At 42.7% G+C, this 16,091-nt stretch overlaps 2 protein-coding genes across 2 annotated transcripts; both read left to right on the top strand.

Moving 5' to 3' along the window:
- The first annotated feature begins 121 nt into the window (after positions 1-121).
- On the top strand, positions 122-10,473 carry LOC131795890 (epithelial discoidin domain-containing receptor 1-like). The gene is made up of 9 exons (XM_066161391.1): positions 122-238; positions 2,290-2,639; positions 4,182-4,314; positions 4,927-5,433; positions 5,970-6,092; positions 6,736-6,864; positions 7,765-7,789; positions 8,146-8,296; positions 8,891-10,473. Exons 1-9 carry the CDS (start codon positions 157-159, stop codon positions 9,137-9,139), a joined length of 1,749 nt encoding a protein of 582 aa, XP_066017488.1. The 5' UTR covers positions 122-156; the 3' UTR covers positions 9,140-10,473.
- A 2,148-nt stretch (positions 10,474-12,621) lies between these two features.
- LOC136278329 (craniofacial development protein 2-like) lies at positions 12,622-13,443 on the top strand. The gene has a single exon (XM_066161854.1). It carries the CDS (start codon positions 12,622-12,624, stop codon positions 13,441-13,443), a length of 822 nt encoding a protein of 273 aa, XP_066017951.1.
- The last annotated feature ends 2,648 nt before the right edge of the window (positions 13,444-16,091 follow it).

Here is a 16,091-nt window from a genome sequence, read left to right as displayed (position 1 = left end):
CAGTCTGACTGACTTTAAATTTATGTGGCATTAAATTCAAGAGGCAGAATAAAATATATCAAACTGTCACCGGAAGGAAGGGTTGGGCAAAGCGGAAGATGTATATTTTCCGCATTGTTTATCACTTGGTTTATAGTTGTTTCAGAGCGCTTTAGAATGATCAGTTCAAGAATGTTTCGAATTCATCTCGTCATTGGATGTTTTAATGTGCTGTGTTTTGGACAAGACATTCCTCAAGGTAACCATCCTCGGAAATCCAGGGGGAATAATCGAGGAGAGGAGAATAATACGAGTGTTTCGGTTCGACCCGAATGCCCGTCGTGTCACTAACTTTCGCGTCGAACCGAAACCACAAATTTATTTCTTTTCGCCTGATTATTTGCTCTTGATCAAACGATATCCGAACTGTATTACATACTAGCTCTAATCAAAATGTATCGACCTCTGTTCGCTTCGTTCTCTCTCAAAGTATTGGAGATTTGCAAATCTTTTACCCCATGAAAGAACCACAAAGACTACAACGTTTGAAGCAACAGAGGGAAAAGCTTGTAAATCACGAGCTTCTCCAAGTTGCTTTGATATGTCTTAGAACCACAGGCTTAAAGAAGTAAAGTTTTACCAATATAGCGAGTAGAGCTCTATGCCAACGGGTGTATAAATAGGTAAGAAAGTAAGACGAGTTCGAAAGTTCGTTTTTACCTCTTTCTTCTAATGAACTAGACTTTTAATACATATTACGCGATGGTGCGATTTCGTATAAAAGCTCTCCAATCGCGTAAGATGGTGAACACACAATTCGGAGAAAATCGAACTGTAAAGTTTGTAGCAGTATGCAGGACGCGTGTCATATGAACTTCGTAATAGACCTCGCTCACCGTGGAGTCTCGGTGGCTCAGAGCGCGGAATCCGAAGATCTGCGGTTCAATTCCTCATGGGTACTCAGAATTTTTTTCCGTGTTAGAAGTTTTGTTTCAGAGACGTCAAAAACGGGCTTGCACTCACTTTCATCAACAAACGTCCAAATTTGGTCAAGTGAGAGCCAAACAAGGTCAAATTAAAGCCACCTAAAAATTTCCATACCTGTGGCCTAAAAAGGAAATGGCGAGGGACCTCATTTATTCGTGATTCAAAATTGATCGTTTTCTTTGCCTCCTTCAATGTCAGAGAGTGAGTCACTGATAAAATGACGTCTGTAATGAATATATCAAATCTGGGAGGGTCAAGAAACAGGAAATCACCGATCGTATGAGATTAAACGTCTATAAAGAGAGTAATATTGTTATTGAAGTAGCGTGCCATATCAACGGCGAACCAAACTCCAGCTGTGAGATGATGATGACTCCATTGATACCCTCTAAGTTGGTCTCGTCACCCAACGCACTCTCTTCGCATTTGGGCAGAGAGTGTGTTGCGTGACGAGACCAAATAAGGGCCGAGTACAAAGGAGACTAGACACGAATCACGCCTAGGAAAGAAGAAACGTTGACGCCTGGTTTGATTCATGTTGCAATCTTTTACTGTCTCGTTCCAGTCCTCCATTTGTGCAGCGGTTTTGCACAAATTACTCTCTTCTCCCGCTTGAGCTTGTTTACCGGACTACGGCGTAAGAAACCCCAGCCATATGGTTCAAACGATGGCAGAATTCTCGCACCACTCGCCCAGTTCCTTTTATTTCTGTTTAATTTTGTATTGGTGTTAAAGGTGGACAGCGATCATGAAAAGTCTTGAGGATTTTTTTTTTTACCTAATAACAATTAGTTATGTGAGTTTCTGTGTTGAACCTTTGACGTCACTTCCTTTAAAATCGCACCCCGCCTTCAGATCAACCTCAAAGGCACTCTATGGTGAACTTCATGTCCATTGTACTGTTTTGTTTTGTAAAACAACCATAAATTAGTCACAACTACACAGACAGTTTGTATTCACTTTCCGGGTGCTTCGCTTTTTCTTTACCAATCACGCTGTTTTGTCTGTCTGAAAAATTCTTTCCCTTCTTAAAATGGCTTACGAGTTCATGTAAATGTATCGCGCGACGTGCTTCAATTTAGCTGCGAAATATCCAAAACAAAAAATCAAACTAGCGCTGAAATATACCATTCAGCCTTCTCCCACAAAAACAACACTCCCGGTGCTCTCTTGTAATTCATTAAGCCAAAATATCATTAATCCAAAACAACAAAAACGTTAAAAAAGGAAGTTCATATAAAAGGTACTCTCTCCATGTATCGGACTCCTCCCCTAATGTATTTTGGTAACTCTTCTGTCTTTGATTTTACTTATTTTTTGAAGATTTTTTTTCACCTTTGGGAATGGAAGATGGAGGTATCAGAGATGAAGATATTCGTGCTACGTCTTCCCTGCCATCAGCTTTTGCTAATTATGGTAGACTGAATCATAATTATGGCTTCGGGGGGTGGTGCCCTGATCAGTGGCCGTATGAAAATGATACAGGTCCTATCTATAAGGAGTTTATTCAGGTCCACTTTTCCAGCCCCTTTCGAATTAAAGGAATAATAACACAGCCCCGCTCTGGAGGTGTGGAAAGGATTTGGAAGTTCTGGGTTGCTTACAGACAAGATCAAGAAAACAATAAAAATCTTGATTGGTATTATGAAGGATCACACTCACAGTGGCGTAAGGTAAGTCATTTCCAGGACCCTCAAAATGATATTTTTCATGAGCAGCTTTAGCTCGCTAATCAATAACGATTTTTTTATCAATCGACTCTTTTAAAGAACGATGCTATTTCGCAACGGCCAAATTAACCTCCAAGATGGAGTTCCTTCAGTCTTAAATTGGAGTAGATTTCCGAGGGAATACTATTGCCACGGATGTCAAACTGTTTTCTTATCGGCGATTTTGCTAATCATTTTCAGGAGTCAGTGATCTTTCCATGTGTTCGACATTTTACATGTAGCGTGAGGGCGACTAAATTACTTTCCTATCAGCTGACTCGAATGAATAGTTGGTCTCGTGAGACAATCAATGTCAGATTCAACCTCAGGCTTCCCTCCTCTGTTATTTGCAAGTAGCGTGGTAATATTAAGGTCCTGACTAACGTATTTTTTAATGTTTTTTTTTTGTTTATTCTTTTTTCTTTTTGTTGTTTATTTGCTTTTTGCATATTAAAGACATACGGTGCCGTTTTACTTTGTCCTAGTGAGTAGGTTAACCATTTTATATTTTTATATTTCAAACAGCAAGGTTGCCTGGAACAGATTTTGTCCAAGGAAAAAATACTGGAAATTTTTAAATCAAATTGATAGTATCGCTTTTATTATCCTTAAAATAATTCTGCCACGTGCAGCACAAAAACGTACTGACCTACAGCAATTTAGAGGTTGAGAGAGTTTATTTAGTAAGAGGCTAACGCTTCAGTATACTTTCGTTTAAACTTGTGAGCAAACAAATTTGGATTTGGGGGGAACGTTTTCAAAGAAACTGTGGTGCAGTGGGGACATTGCCAGATGATCTTTAGTTTCATTATGTAAACTGCCCTAAAAGAAGCCATAACAGCGCAAATTACGTTACATAAATTCAACTGTTTGATTTCGCCAGTCAGCTTCTGACACGTCACTCGCCTCTCACGCCACTCCGTCAGGTTCAAGAATGATTGGCAAATCATTCACCATTCTCAAACGAGCTCGTTTGTTGAAATTGTCGAGTCAGTAAATGCCTATGGTGTTTATATGATAAGCAAAATAATATTGGTTGCTTGTAAAGTAGATGACATTTCTCTTCTCGTATTCTACTCAATATCTCACGAGTAAGCCTAACTTACTCGTCAGATATTTGGTTGAAAACTTGAGGGGAAATTCCATATCAACGCACGCCCATTTATTTTCAAGGACTTGATAATGTGAATTGGCCTCCGTAACGAGATTCTAACGGGCTGACGTTCCAGCGTTGGCCCTTTTTTAAAGCAAATCCTTTCGTAACAACAGCAAAACGCTTTATTGCCTGCCATAAAAAGCATGTAAAAACGACTTTTATTGAATAGGGTGTAAGATTTCAGAATTAGGAATTATAATCTGGGGAACATCACCGGATATTTCCCGATATAACTGAGATCTCGTAAGTCTCGAGATGTATCCAGAACAACTGTGAGCAAGCTAAAATGTTTCTTGGCTTATAGTTCGGGATTTGCTAACATCATGCACTGTTGTTGTACATGTCCTTAGGTCTTTGAAGGAAACAGCCTCTCCGAGTTGAAACCTCCAGTTGTTACTGGCTTAATACGAATTATTCCAAAGATATCTCCTCGCAGACAGGTGTGCCTCAGGTTTGAGCTTTTTGGCTGTCAACTAGAAAGCGGTAAACTTTTAACTTCCACCTAATAAAAATAATAGTATAAATAATATATACAGCGTTGTTTCTACAGAATATCCAACAGCACTTTACAAGAATAGAAATTGAATGATAAGATTAGTAAGTTAAATGATATCATATCTTCTGTAGAAGAAAGATCTTTACCAAATATCAATTTCTTGATGCAATCCACCTGTTATTCAGTTGATATTCTCTCGCATTAACGTGATTCCTCATAAAAAAAGTTATAAAACGACTTTTTAAAAAACTTTCATGAAACGTTCCTCACCAATGTCGGTTTCGAAAACAACAGTGAAAAAGATCAGGTCACTGTGCCTGCTTAAGATCGAGGTATGATAGGCAATCTTACCCTATTTATTCATGTCCATATAATTATGTTATTCACCAGCCGGGAGGTCCGTATTTGAAAAAATATGAAGACTTAGTCTTAGTCTTAGCTGTGGTCAGCTCTCTCTCTCTTGATATATACATTGTTCTGAAAACAGAGGGAGAAAAATGGAACAAAACATCACGAATTTATCACAAAATATAATTTCCTGAATAGTTACTGTCGTTGTTGAATGAAAGCCTAACATGACATTTCTATTTATTACTTAGCGATTGTCACGTACGAGATACTCCAAGGTAACTCCCTGGACGGGAGATACAACTTCACTGATTCAAATTATGATGGTTTGACTAAAGGCCGCCGTCTAGTCTCTGGATTGGGAATGCTTACTGATGGACGATTGGCTAATGAAGATCTTACAGTAAATAACGGATTGGGTTGGATTGGCTGGAACATGAAAGAGACTCCTAAACCTTTCATAATATTTGATTTTTTGAACAAAAGAATCTTCAATTCAGCTACTTTCCATTGTAACGTCAAAGACCAGATACTCATCAAGTTGTTTTCCAGAGTTGAAATAAGGTTTAGTAAGACAATGCAGAATGGTTCTTCACCTGATCTCATGCACGAACCCAAGGAAATTTCCGTTCCATCATCATCATCGATAAACCACAATGTTACAATTGACCTTTGCCGCCGTGTGGGGAAGTCTGTAAGGTTCAACTTTACCTACAGAGGACAATGGATATTAATCAGCGAAGTTATCTTCAACTCAGGTAAGTTAAAAGATCTCCAAAACAAAATACACTTACAGGTTTTTTCCCCCTAAATTTTCGAGGGGAGCCTTTGCAGCTTTGTTATCTGTTCCTTTCACCATCTAGTCGAGACCACTTTCAGAAAAACGGTTTCTTCGGTAATGTGGTTAGACACCACAAGTAGCAAAAGTAAATCAACATTTAATAATTTTTGTTAATGATTTTTCTTTTTCATTTATTTAATTATTAATTTTTTGATGTGGGAATGCAATATATAGTATGTGAAATTGGTTAATAGTCAAGTTCCATTGTATTGGTTGGAAAGAATTTAATTCAGTTTTCAATTCGTATACTTTGGCAAAATAATTACCTCATTATAGTTAAAATGATTCTTTAAGGGTTGTCTAATAAAGGTAACATGGCAGTCCTATAATACTATACTACGTATGATTAATATTTGATTGGCTCGGTAATATTAGACTTTCACATTGGTCAATCTTTATTTCATTGAGATGTATTTAGTCAAATTAGGTCATGCTTATCTTTTATTGTTACAGAGCCACTGGAAGGAAGGTCTCCTCCAGCAGTTTATTGTGTTCCAAGTACTACACACCCTCGATACACAAGTAGTACCTCGGAATACAACGCAAGTACTATTAGTAGCACCACATCAACTGAAAGTGAGACATACGAAATTGATTTTATTGTTTACCTTCATAATTATTGTGCTAATTCTGTTGTATCGATCCCCAGTTTCCAAAAGCTGTATACGACATACAAATTATGAAAAAAAACTCATATCTATCCGACTTTTTCCAGATAGAAAAACAACCAGCTTATTTGAAGCTGTATGGCACGTAGTGCTTTATCAGAAAAGAATCAAACACTAAATCAACACATCGGTCAGTTCATCCGGCGTATTAACAAATAACCAGTCCGTTATCTAGTTACACGGTCTTTCCGTTAGTCAGTTAGTCACTCTGTCTGTCGGTCGGTCAAACAGTCAGTCGGGGTGTGCAGCCAACTAAGCTGCTATCATCTACTACGGAGCGACTACTACTGTTGCAGAAAAGAAGCATGAAAAATTATTTTCTGTACTTGGCAAAATTGCAGCTCATCTGCGAGGAACATTGTTTTACTTGATTTTCATCCGCAGGTCAAACGAGATTTTTTCAGTTGGATGAGGAAAAGATTTTAAGTAATTGAACAGATTACACAAAAAGTAACGATCTGTTTTCAATCAGTTGTAAAATGATGGTGCAGCCATATAGAGCAAGTCATCGTTTGTGTAGCGAGCTCTATTAATGAGTCTTTTTTTTTTAGCCACCGTTGCTCCATCGGCCGAGGGACCTGATTGGGTGATATTAATCTCATCTCTGACAGTGCTCTTCGTCATTTTAGTAATCCTCGGTATTGCTTGGTCATTCCGACGGAAGAGACGCCAGAAAAAAGGTAATACATGTATCACAACCTGTCAATTCCTTTTCAAAATAAATGGATGGCAAGAGAAAAATTTCGTTCAATTCGGATGTTCAATCTATTTCAGAATACAATTTTGTAGACAAAATTACCTTGAAGATATAAAATGATCTCTAACTTGCAAGGGTACTTTCAATCAAGTGTCTAAACTAATCCAGGATTGCGTCGTTTTGTTTTACTTCGCTACATTCATTATTCAAACGCAAAATGGGCCCTACACAAATCAATCCAATCAATTTGGACAGTTTACCGATTTCCCTTTCTTCTGGTGAGCCATTGTCACTGCTGTTGCTTTGCTTTCAAGACTCTCCGATGAACTGCGCTTCTTTGAAAGAAAGCTATGCTTTTGAATCTACATGACCACATTATCTCCCTCATTAATAATAGTTATACGAACGAGTAGAGACCAGTTCGGTCTGTAATCATACGAGTGATTCACAAATCAAAAATATGACGAAATTTGAGAAAGAAACTAGACATAAGTTATACGTTTTCATAAAAAACAGCAGTTAACTCGGCGAAATGCGAGGCAACGGTGCGCGCACATGAAGCAGTCTGTCCACTTACACACAGGCATGATGTGTTAACTGGCCCTTTAACTGTCCTATTACACTGTCTACGTACAAGTATGACACGTACACTGTCCTATTAGTGCTCAAATCGGGCTGGTGATAGCCAATTACGTTCGAGAATTTTGTTATAGTTTTCATAAAGTATAGAATATATTAACTATGGAACGGGGTGCATGTTGCAATTCCACAAAAAACACTTCATTTTCGCAATTTGTGGTGACTATTCATTTTATTGATATCGAAATATTAATTTTTGTTTAAAAAATGATGTTATTCTTGTTTCTTTCGATCTTTCTCTTAGATGAGAGACCTAGAGTTGTGGAAAGGTATGACAATTTTTTGTATTGCTAATAGCATTGTCAATAATTGCCGACAAACTAGCACTCTGAACAAAGCCATGTAAGGATGGACTTGCTACCCGAATGCACTGTTCTTGTCGAAAAAGATAAGTTACCTCAGGAACCAGTCGTCAAGGGTCAAGTCAAAAGATTTTGGCTGTGTCGCTAGAAAATTTACCTGATCCTCCAATAACACGCCGTAATATTCCTATAATCCACCAGGCAATAAATAATGACTGTTTCCTAAATATCATAAGCAGTTCATGAATCAAATCAGACTTGTGAATGATAATTTAGGTATTGATCCTCGCACTGAAATTTTTAGTCGTTATTTACCCTTTAAGCGACCAGTCTGAAGAGAGTTTAACATTGGTTCCTGTGGGTGCTACCCATCAGTTGGAACTTTCTGAAAGCAATAACCATCGTAACCAAGATACCGAAGAATCTCCCCGAGATGAATATGAAGAAATTGAGCTGTCTCCACCTGTGATGATGGTATGTTTATGTTTTCTAATAATCATAATAGCGAAGATTTGACTGATTTCGAGTAATTAACAGTTATTCATCACCGAGGCGGAAGTAAAGATCCAAAAACTTTATATAATCACTGAATACAAGAGATTATAATATCTTGTTTTAATGCATAATTATGCTTAAAGATCTAAGTTAGTGTATGGTTGATATCGTGTCGATGGAACCTTGATGAGGTGTCGGTGGAGTGTGGGTGACAGGTGGTGAAGGGTGATGATATGTCTGTGGATTGTTGTTGGCGTGACTGTGGAGTGTTCAGTCGGGGGAGCGTTCATGGCTTGTTAGCCATTATGTTTATCTTTCACACATCCTTTTAACCAGGTAGATATTGCAGTATTTGTTGAACTCCTCAGCGTTTTCATGAAAGAGTTAAGGCTTAGAATCTGGACCCAGGACTTATCAAAGTTTCATACGGCGTTGCCGTATGAAACTTTAATTAGTTCCCCATGGGGTCTTTGACCTCTTTTAAGAGAAGTGATAAGGTTATTGCCCTCGTTCACAAATCGGTTAATAAATATTGTATTGACTAAACACATTTTGTTTTTGTCTTTCCCGTAGGTGCCTAGCGACGGTGCCCAGACTCCTGTATATGCGCAAGCGTCAAGCGTTTGTTCCTACACCTACGCACACTCGTACACGCCAGTAGAGAAAAATAATGGGAAAGAACACGAGTACGTCAATCAAATAAAGACTTCGGACTACGCAAATACGTACATGCCTCTCACCAATCTTAAGAGAACAGCCGAAAATTCTTGTGCATATGCATCACTTTTGCCGTCTAAAGAGGAAAAGGACGACAACCTTTAGGGCAACGGTGAATACACTATTCCATTTTTATAAGAACCTTTTTCATCAGGAAGTCCAGGCTGAGACTAAACAAGATTTCAAGAACATACTAAGAACACACCCAGGCTGAGAGTCAGTAAAGAACATCTTTATTTTGCTCATTTTCTTTTCTTTGGCTGGAATATGCAGATGTGTACATGCCTCTCAGCGATGCCGGCAATACTAACATGTCAGCTGACAATTCACGCGCGTATGCATTGCTTTTGAAGTCTGAAAAAGATGACAATAGCAGTGAATACGTTAATCAACTACAGGCTTTGAGGCCGAGTTTCCAGAGACATGATGAAATTTAATCAGAGTTGGTGTAACTTTTTTCGTTTTACAGCCTCTCTGATAGTGTAGTTTTTTCTTTCTGTGATTTTCTTTTGATTAGGGTGATACCGTAAGTTTTGTAGAGAAATCCATAAATAATACTTATCGCCTTTCGGACAGCCTATCGACATTACAGATTGCACTAGTCTCGAGCGTTAAAAATAGCAGTTCCTGTGGGGTAATCTAGTGTTCCACCTAGTTTCTCCTTAGGCTTTTTGCGGCTTCTCCTAGAAACGAGCGTAAAAGAACGGGTAACTGGTGACGAGGATAAAGCATGTGGGACCTTGAACACTCAGTGCACACCCAGTGATTTTAGCCGGGAGACGTCTTAGATCTATTGTCACTGTTGCTTTTTAGTCAGTCTTTATGCGCCTTTTGTCAATTTTTTTTTCGGAAAATGAATCATTTTCATGGGTTGCAGCTTAACAATAACTTTTCCTTTACGGTTGATTGAGAGGAATTATTGTGTGAAACTTAAGTTTATTTCCTTTGTTTGGAAATCGAAACGAATCGCAAAAATGATTTTCTATCTGAAGTAGCTAACATTCTAGCAAACAGTGAATAATTTTTTTACCAATCAGAATTCATCCCCGAATTGAAATGCCTGGCCCTCTGTTTAATATTCAAGGGACAAAAAAGTATGACACATTGCAAAGAGATTAAAGACTACTCACTTATATTCAGATTTATGGCTGCTTTAGCTCCACTTTCAAGGGAATTCGCAGCGATCAAATGATGCCTGATGTTCCCAGTCTTCTGCTCCCTAGGAATGGAGCTCCATAGTAGTCAATTTCTGAAGATGATCACAAAAACTTCATATCTAAACTTTAGAGCCTACATTATTAATGAGTCTAGTGCCTTATTCTAGTCACCGATAATGTTCTGAGCTTCAGCAAGGCAGTGTTGCGTGAGGTCCAGGGCTTGATGCGACTGAACCACTTACAATGTATAACAAATAAATGATCATTTTGAATCAGTTTGAAGGTGCTTCCATGCAATTTCATAAGGTAACTATGAAGAACCAACAGTAAAAACCTGGTTTCATAACTGCGCGGTTAAAGTCCTGAGTTGAATCTATAGAGACGCCAAAAGTTAATCATACCCCGTATTTAGATGTCGCGGTAAAGACCGAGTTAAAATGTTCCAAGCACATAGCATCAATTTCGAGATCTGGTAATAAAATCTAGGCTTGGTCATGTAGAATATTCTAAATTACCCGAAAAGAAAATATGTTGGCCATTGTATGTACTCTTTGAGAAACGTTGCGTGACATCTCAAAGAACGACTGCGAAGAACGCTAACTGACGAACAGTAGGAGAAGTTCACAGTCCTCGGTTTCAGTGACGCAGAGTTTCTTAAGTTGCCGCTCGCTATTTTAATAGCACGCTGCTGAAGACCTTGCCTCCTTGTGCCAAGTCGCTTGGAAACCGAATTATGAGTCACCACCTTTCAGTGTCTTCCCCACATCCCTCCCCCTTATCAACAAGGCCGCGAGCATATCGAGTAAAGCTTATGTTGGCACCAAGGACTCTCGACGTGTCCTTTACTTACAGAAAAATTACTTCTATTTCCCTCTCTTCATCACTGTGCATGGCTGCGACTACTTATCGGTTCTTACTTGCCCCTTATAACTCTGGTAGACTCTAGTTAAATCTGATCGGTTGACTACGAGCTCCATAGCACACGCTTTTATATAACGTTAGGCATGACCGAAGATGCTGGCCAACTGACCTTAAAAGATTAAAACTTGCAGTCAAAACAATATCCCAAATACTTTCACAAGAATGTAAAAAACTGATATTAACAGTCACCTAATCATTCCGACCAAACAATCACTTTTTGACTTTCATAGCCAAAAAAATAACTTTCATGTGGGTCCAAGGCAAGGTTCGTGGACAAACTATGCACGTCCACTGAAGGAAGTTAATCGAGACAGTCACAATTTGGAAACTCCTCGCAATAGTTTAGCTCTAAACAACTTTGAACTTTGAATTCAAATCTTAAATGATTGCCTAAGATAGTCAAATGACTGAAATCATAATCCACTTACTGAATAATGTACTACACCTATATTTTTTAGAAAAACGCGTATGTCGTTGTTTTGTTGCTCAATCGATGCCTTTAACAAAACATTCAGTGCCGCTTAACAAACTTTCTGCTAAAGGGCATAAATAAAACTATACAAGCATCCTTTTAAATTTCCTAATATTGGATAAAAAGTTGTCGAGCTTTTTAGCGATGCAGTCAGCTCAGCTTTTAAAGTCAAAGGCCTGCCTCACTCCACTCCCAAACAACGCAACTCATCATGAACTGACGAAATACTGCAATCAATCAAAGATGGACTATCAAGAGAAGGCAAAATTTCAGGTCAATAATCATCAGGATATTTTTGGGAGTCAAATGAATTTGAAATGCAACTTAACTTGTCCACTCTGGAAAACGAACAAATTATTTTCCGTCCACACTACACTACTGTCATTCAGGTCAGGTACATCCTTTGCCTGCTACTGGTACCCTGTAACCCAGTACTACCTGCCGCAGAACCACCACTGCCTTGTGGTTGCTTTGGGAGAAGTGAAGGCTATGGGAGTAGACCCTGACAGAAAATTCGGAGTAGAGCCCCGTAGGCGGCTGGTGGAACAACGTGAAACCTTCCGGCAACTCCTGCAGCTGCGCTGGCACCGACCGTATCGGCTCGTCCTTTCCGTCGGACCCTACCAGCAACGCCGAGAGGGGGATCCTGGCGACTGGGCACACCAGGATTTCCATATCATCCGCCCAGGCCTGCACCTGGAGAGGTCACTCCAGCTTCGCTGACCAGCGTAGGCACAACACGGAGAGCAGCAGTCTACCGGTTATAAGTCCAGCCTCGTTTGGCGTAGAGCCGGGCGCCAGGGGTTGCTCTCGACGGTGGGAGGGGTCTTCGAGCCCCATTGGGTAGCTAACGCCCGCCTCAAGCCGGGCAGCCCCCGGACAATTGAGTTGCTACCCCGCCACAACCTGCTTGCTCCATTGGGTGCTTGGAGCTTAGGCAAAACCGACAGGCAGGTTGTAAAGCCCCCGCACCAGGCAAACAACAAAGAAACAAGAAATCACCAGCCTTACAGCTTGCTACTTGGAACGTCAGAACAATGTGTCCTGGCCTCTCTGACGACCTCAAGCAAATCCATGATGCCAGGAAAACCGCCATCATCGACCGTGAGCTGTCCAAACTCAAGGTCGACATCGCCGCCCTCCAGGAGACACGCCTCCCTGCAAGAGGTAGTCTCAAGGAGAAGGACTACACCTTCTTCTGGCAGGGACTCGAGCCAGAAGAGCGCCGCCTCTACGGGGTCGGATTCGCAGTGCGCAACACCCTCCTGTCTTCAATGGAGCCTCCCTCTCAGGGGACCGGAAGGATCCTCTCTCTCCGCCTCTCGACCCCCTCTGGACCAGGAAACATCTTCAGCCTCTACGCCCCCACGCTCTGCGCTACAGCCGAGGCTAAGGATGTATTCTACGAGGAGCTTGAAGCCAAGATCAGAGAGATCCCACAGAAAGAAGACCTGTTCCTACTTGGAGACTTCAACGCCCGGGTAGGCTCAGACCACAACTCATGGCCGCGATGCATAGGACACTTCGGAGTGGGCAAGCTTAACGAGAACGGACAGCAGCTACTTGAACTCTGCACTTTCCATGGTCTGTGCATCACCAACACCTTCTTCCCCACTAAACCGCAGCACAGAGTGTCCTGGAGACACCCCAGATCCAAGCACTGGCACCAGTTGGACTTCGTCATCACCAGGAGGTCCCTGCTCAACCACGTGCTTATCACTCGCACCTACCACAGTGCCGACTGCGACACGGACCACTCCCTGGTCTGCAGCAAGGTGCGTCTCCAGCCCAAGCGCATTCATCGCTCCAAACAGCAAGGACGCCCCCGTATTGGCACAGCCAGAGTTTCACTCCCATGACCGCGTGAGCGCTTTGCCGAGACCATGGAGAAAGCCTTAGAGGACTGCCCAACTGACAGTGCCACAGCGCGATGGAACTACATCCGAGACACCATGTATGAGGCGGCCTCAGACGCCTTCGGAATGCGGGAGAGAAAAAGTGAAGACTGGTTCGAGGCGGGAATCAAGGAGATGGAGCCCGCCATCACTGCCAAGAGCACCGCACTCCTCGAGCACAAGAAACAGCCCTCCAAGGAAACACTGGCTGCCTACAGAGCTGCTCGCAACAACGTCAAGAGGATTGCTCGCAAGTGTGCAAATGACTACTGGCTCGACCTGTGTCACAGCATCCAAATCGCCTCGGACTGTGGCAACATCCGCGCCATGTATGAGCGCATGAAGAAAGCCTTTGGCCCTAGCGCCATCAAGATTGCTCCCCTCAAGTCCACCACATGCGAGATCATGACAGACCGCGGCAAACAGATGGAGAGATGGGCGGAGCATTACCAGGAGCTGTACTCTAGGGAGACCACTGTCACCAACACCGCCATCGAGAACACCACCCTACCCACCATGGAAGAGCTTGACACACCACCCACAGTCGACGAGCTGAGGAAAGCCATCAAGTCCCTTGCCAGCGGCAAAGCACCAGGCAGTGACGGCCTTCCCCCCGAGATTGTCAAGCTAGCAAGTGAGAGTTCTCTTCTCGGCCACCTGCACGATCTCCTGCTCCAATGCTGGGAGGAGGGCACGATACCCCAGGACATGCGGGACGCTAAGATTGTCACGCTCTACAAGAACAAGGGCGAGCGCAGCGATTGCAACAATTATCGTGGGATATCCCTTCTCAACATCGTAGGAAAGGCCCTTGCTCGCGTCGTGCTTAGCAAACTGCAGTTGCTGGCTGACCGCGTTTACCCAGAGTCGCAATGCGGGTTCCGTGCAGAGAGATCGACAATCGACATGGTATTCTCCCTCAGACAGCTTCAAGAGAAGTGCCGCGAACAGAGACGTCCACTTTACCTTGCCTTCATCGACCTGACCAAGGCCTTCGACCTGGTGAGCAGAAACGGTCTCTTTGCCCTTTTGGAAAGAATTGGGTGTCCGCCACAGCTCCTGAAGATGATCACATCCTTCCACGATGACATGAACGGTACAGTCAAGTTTGACGGATCATCCTCAGACCCCTTTCCAATCAAGAACGGCGTGAAGCAAGGGTGTGTCCTGGCTCCGACACTTTTCGGTGTGTTCTTCTCCCTTCTCTTGTGCTATGCCTTCCGCGAGTCTGAAGATGGCATCTTCCTCCACACCAGGAGCGACAGGAACCTCTTCAACTTGGCCCGCCCCCGTGCTAAGACCAAGGTGCGCAGAGTTCTCATCAGGGAAATGTTGTTTGAGGATGATGCTGCCCTCACCGCCCACACCGAGGAGGCACTGCAGCGGCTCATCACACGCTTTGTGGAAGCCTGTAATGACTTTTGCCTAACCATCAGCCTGAAAAAGACTAACATCATGGGCCAAGGTGTCAGCGTCACCCCACACATCACCATTGGCGAGCACGCCTTAGAGGTAGTCGACAACTTCACCTACCTTGGCTCCTGTATCTCCAGCAACCTATCCCTGGACTCTGAGCTCAATGTTCGGATAGGAAAAGCAGCAACGGCAATGGCTCGCCTCGAAAAGAGAGTTTGGGACAATTCCCTGTTGACCATCAACACAAAGATGAAGGTGTACCAAGCCTGCGTACTGAGCACCCTTCTCTACGATAGTGAGACATGGACCCTCTACTCCCGCCAAGAACGCAGGTTGAATGCCTTTCACATGCGCTGCCTTGGACGACTCCTTGGCATCACCTGGCAAGACTGCATCACAAATGCAGAGGTCCTATCACGGGCAGGTCTACCCAGCATGTATGCCATGCTGATCCAGAGGCGACTGCGCTGGCTCGGCCATGTATGCAGAATGGATGATGGATGCATCCCAAAGGACATCATGTACGGTGAGCTCGCCACAGGGACGCGGCCAACAGGACGACCAACTCTGCGCTACAAGGATGTCTCCAAGCGTGACTTGAAGACCTGCAACATCAGCCCTGGAAACCTTGAGTCAGCAACAGCCGACCGTACACTCTGGCGATCGACTGTCAAGGCCGGCGTCAAACAAGCCGAGTTGAAGAGGGAGAGCCAGTGGGAGGTGAAGAGGACTCGCAGGCGACAGAGGCTCCAGTCTGCCCCCATTCCACCAACCCCCACAAATGACTTTACCTGCGCAAAATGCCATCGGGTCTGCGGCTCCCGTATTGGGCTTCACAGCCACAGCCGGCGGTGCAGCTTGACGTGATTTTACTTTTTAGGTGAAGATTTCCATTGTCTTCCGAGACAGACGGTTGCCAACAACACAATCACTAGTTACAGAAACGTTTGAATGTGCCCTTGAGCATGCTTGCAGTCAGGCTTGATAATCAACGGCGGGCTGGCAAGCATGCTCACCTTCCTCCGATCGAAGAGCAGACGCGCGAAAACAGCAAAAAATCTAGCCTAGCGTTTAAAGAAGAACCAATTAGTTCGTCATGGAATTCAAGAAGCTTTGACGTTTAGTTTTACGCAAAGATCTGTTTTCATTTTTCTTTTGGCCGTTCAGTCTAAAACACCAGGGTGGCATTTTCAAAT

This window comes from Pocillopora verrucosa, chromosome 14 (assembly GCF_036669915.1).
Source record: "Pocillopora verrucosa isolate sample1 chromosome 14, ASM3666991v2, whole genome shotgun sequence".
Lineage (NCBI taxonomy): Eukaryota > Metazoa > Cnidaria > Anthozoa > Scleractinia > Pocilloporidae > Pocillopora > Pocillopora verrucosa.
This window is presented reverse-complemented; position numbering and strand designations above follow the sequence as displayed.

Bases quoted from the DNA above. Each gene is read 5' to 3' on its own strand.
- LOC131795890 (XM_066161391.1), top strand. From the start codon at position 157: ATGATCAGTTCAAGAATGTTTCGAATTCATCTCGTCATTGGATGTTTT. The intron at 6,865-7,764 runs GTAATACATGTA...TCTTTCTCTTAG, and splicing joins GAAGAGACGCCAGAAAAAAG to ATGAGAGACCTAGAGTTGTG. The intron at 7,790-8,145 runs GTATGACAATTT...TTACCCTTTAAG, and splicing joins AGACCTAGAGTTGTGGAAAG to CGACCAGTCTGAAGAGAGTT.
- LOC136278329 (XM_066161854.1), top strand. From the start codon at position 12,622: ATGTGTCCTGGCCTCTCTGACGACCTCAAGCAAATCCATGATGCCAGG.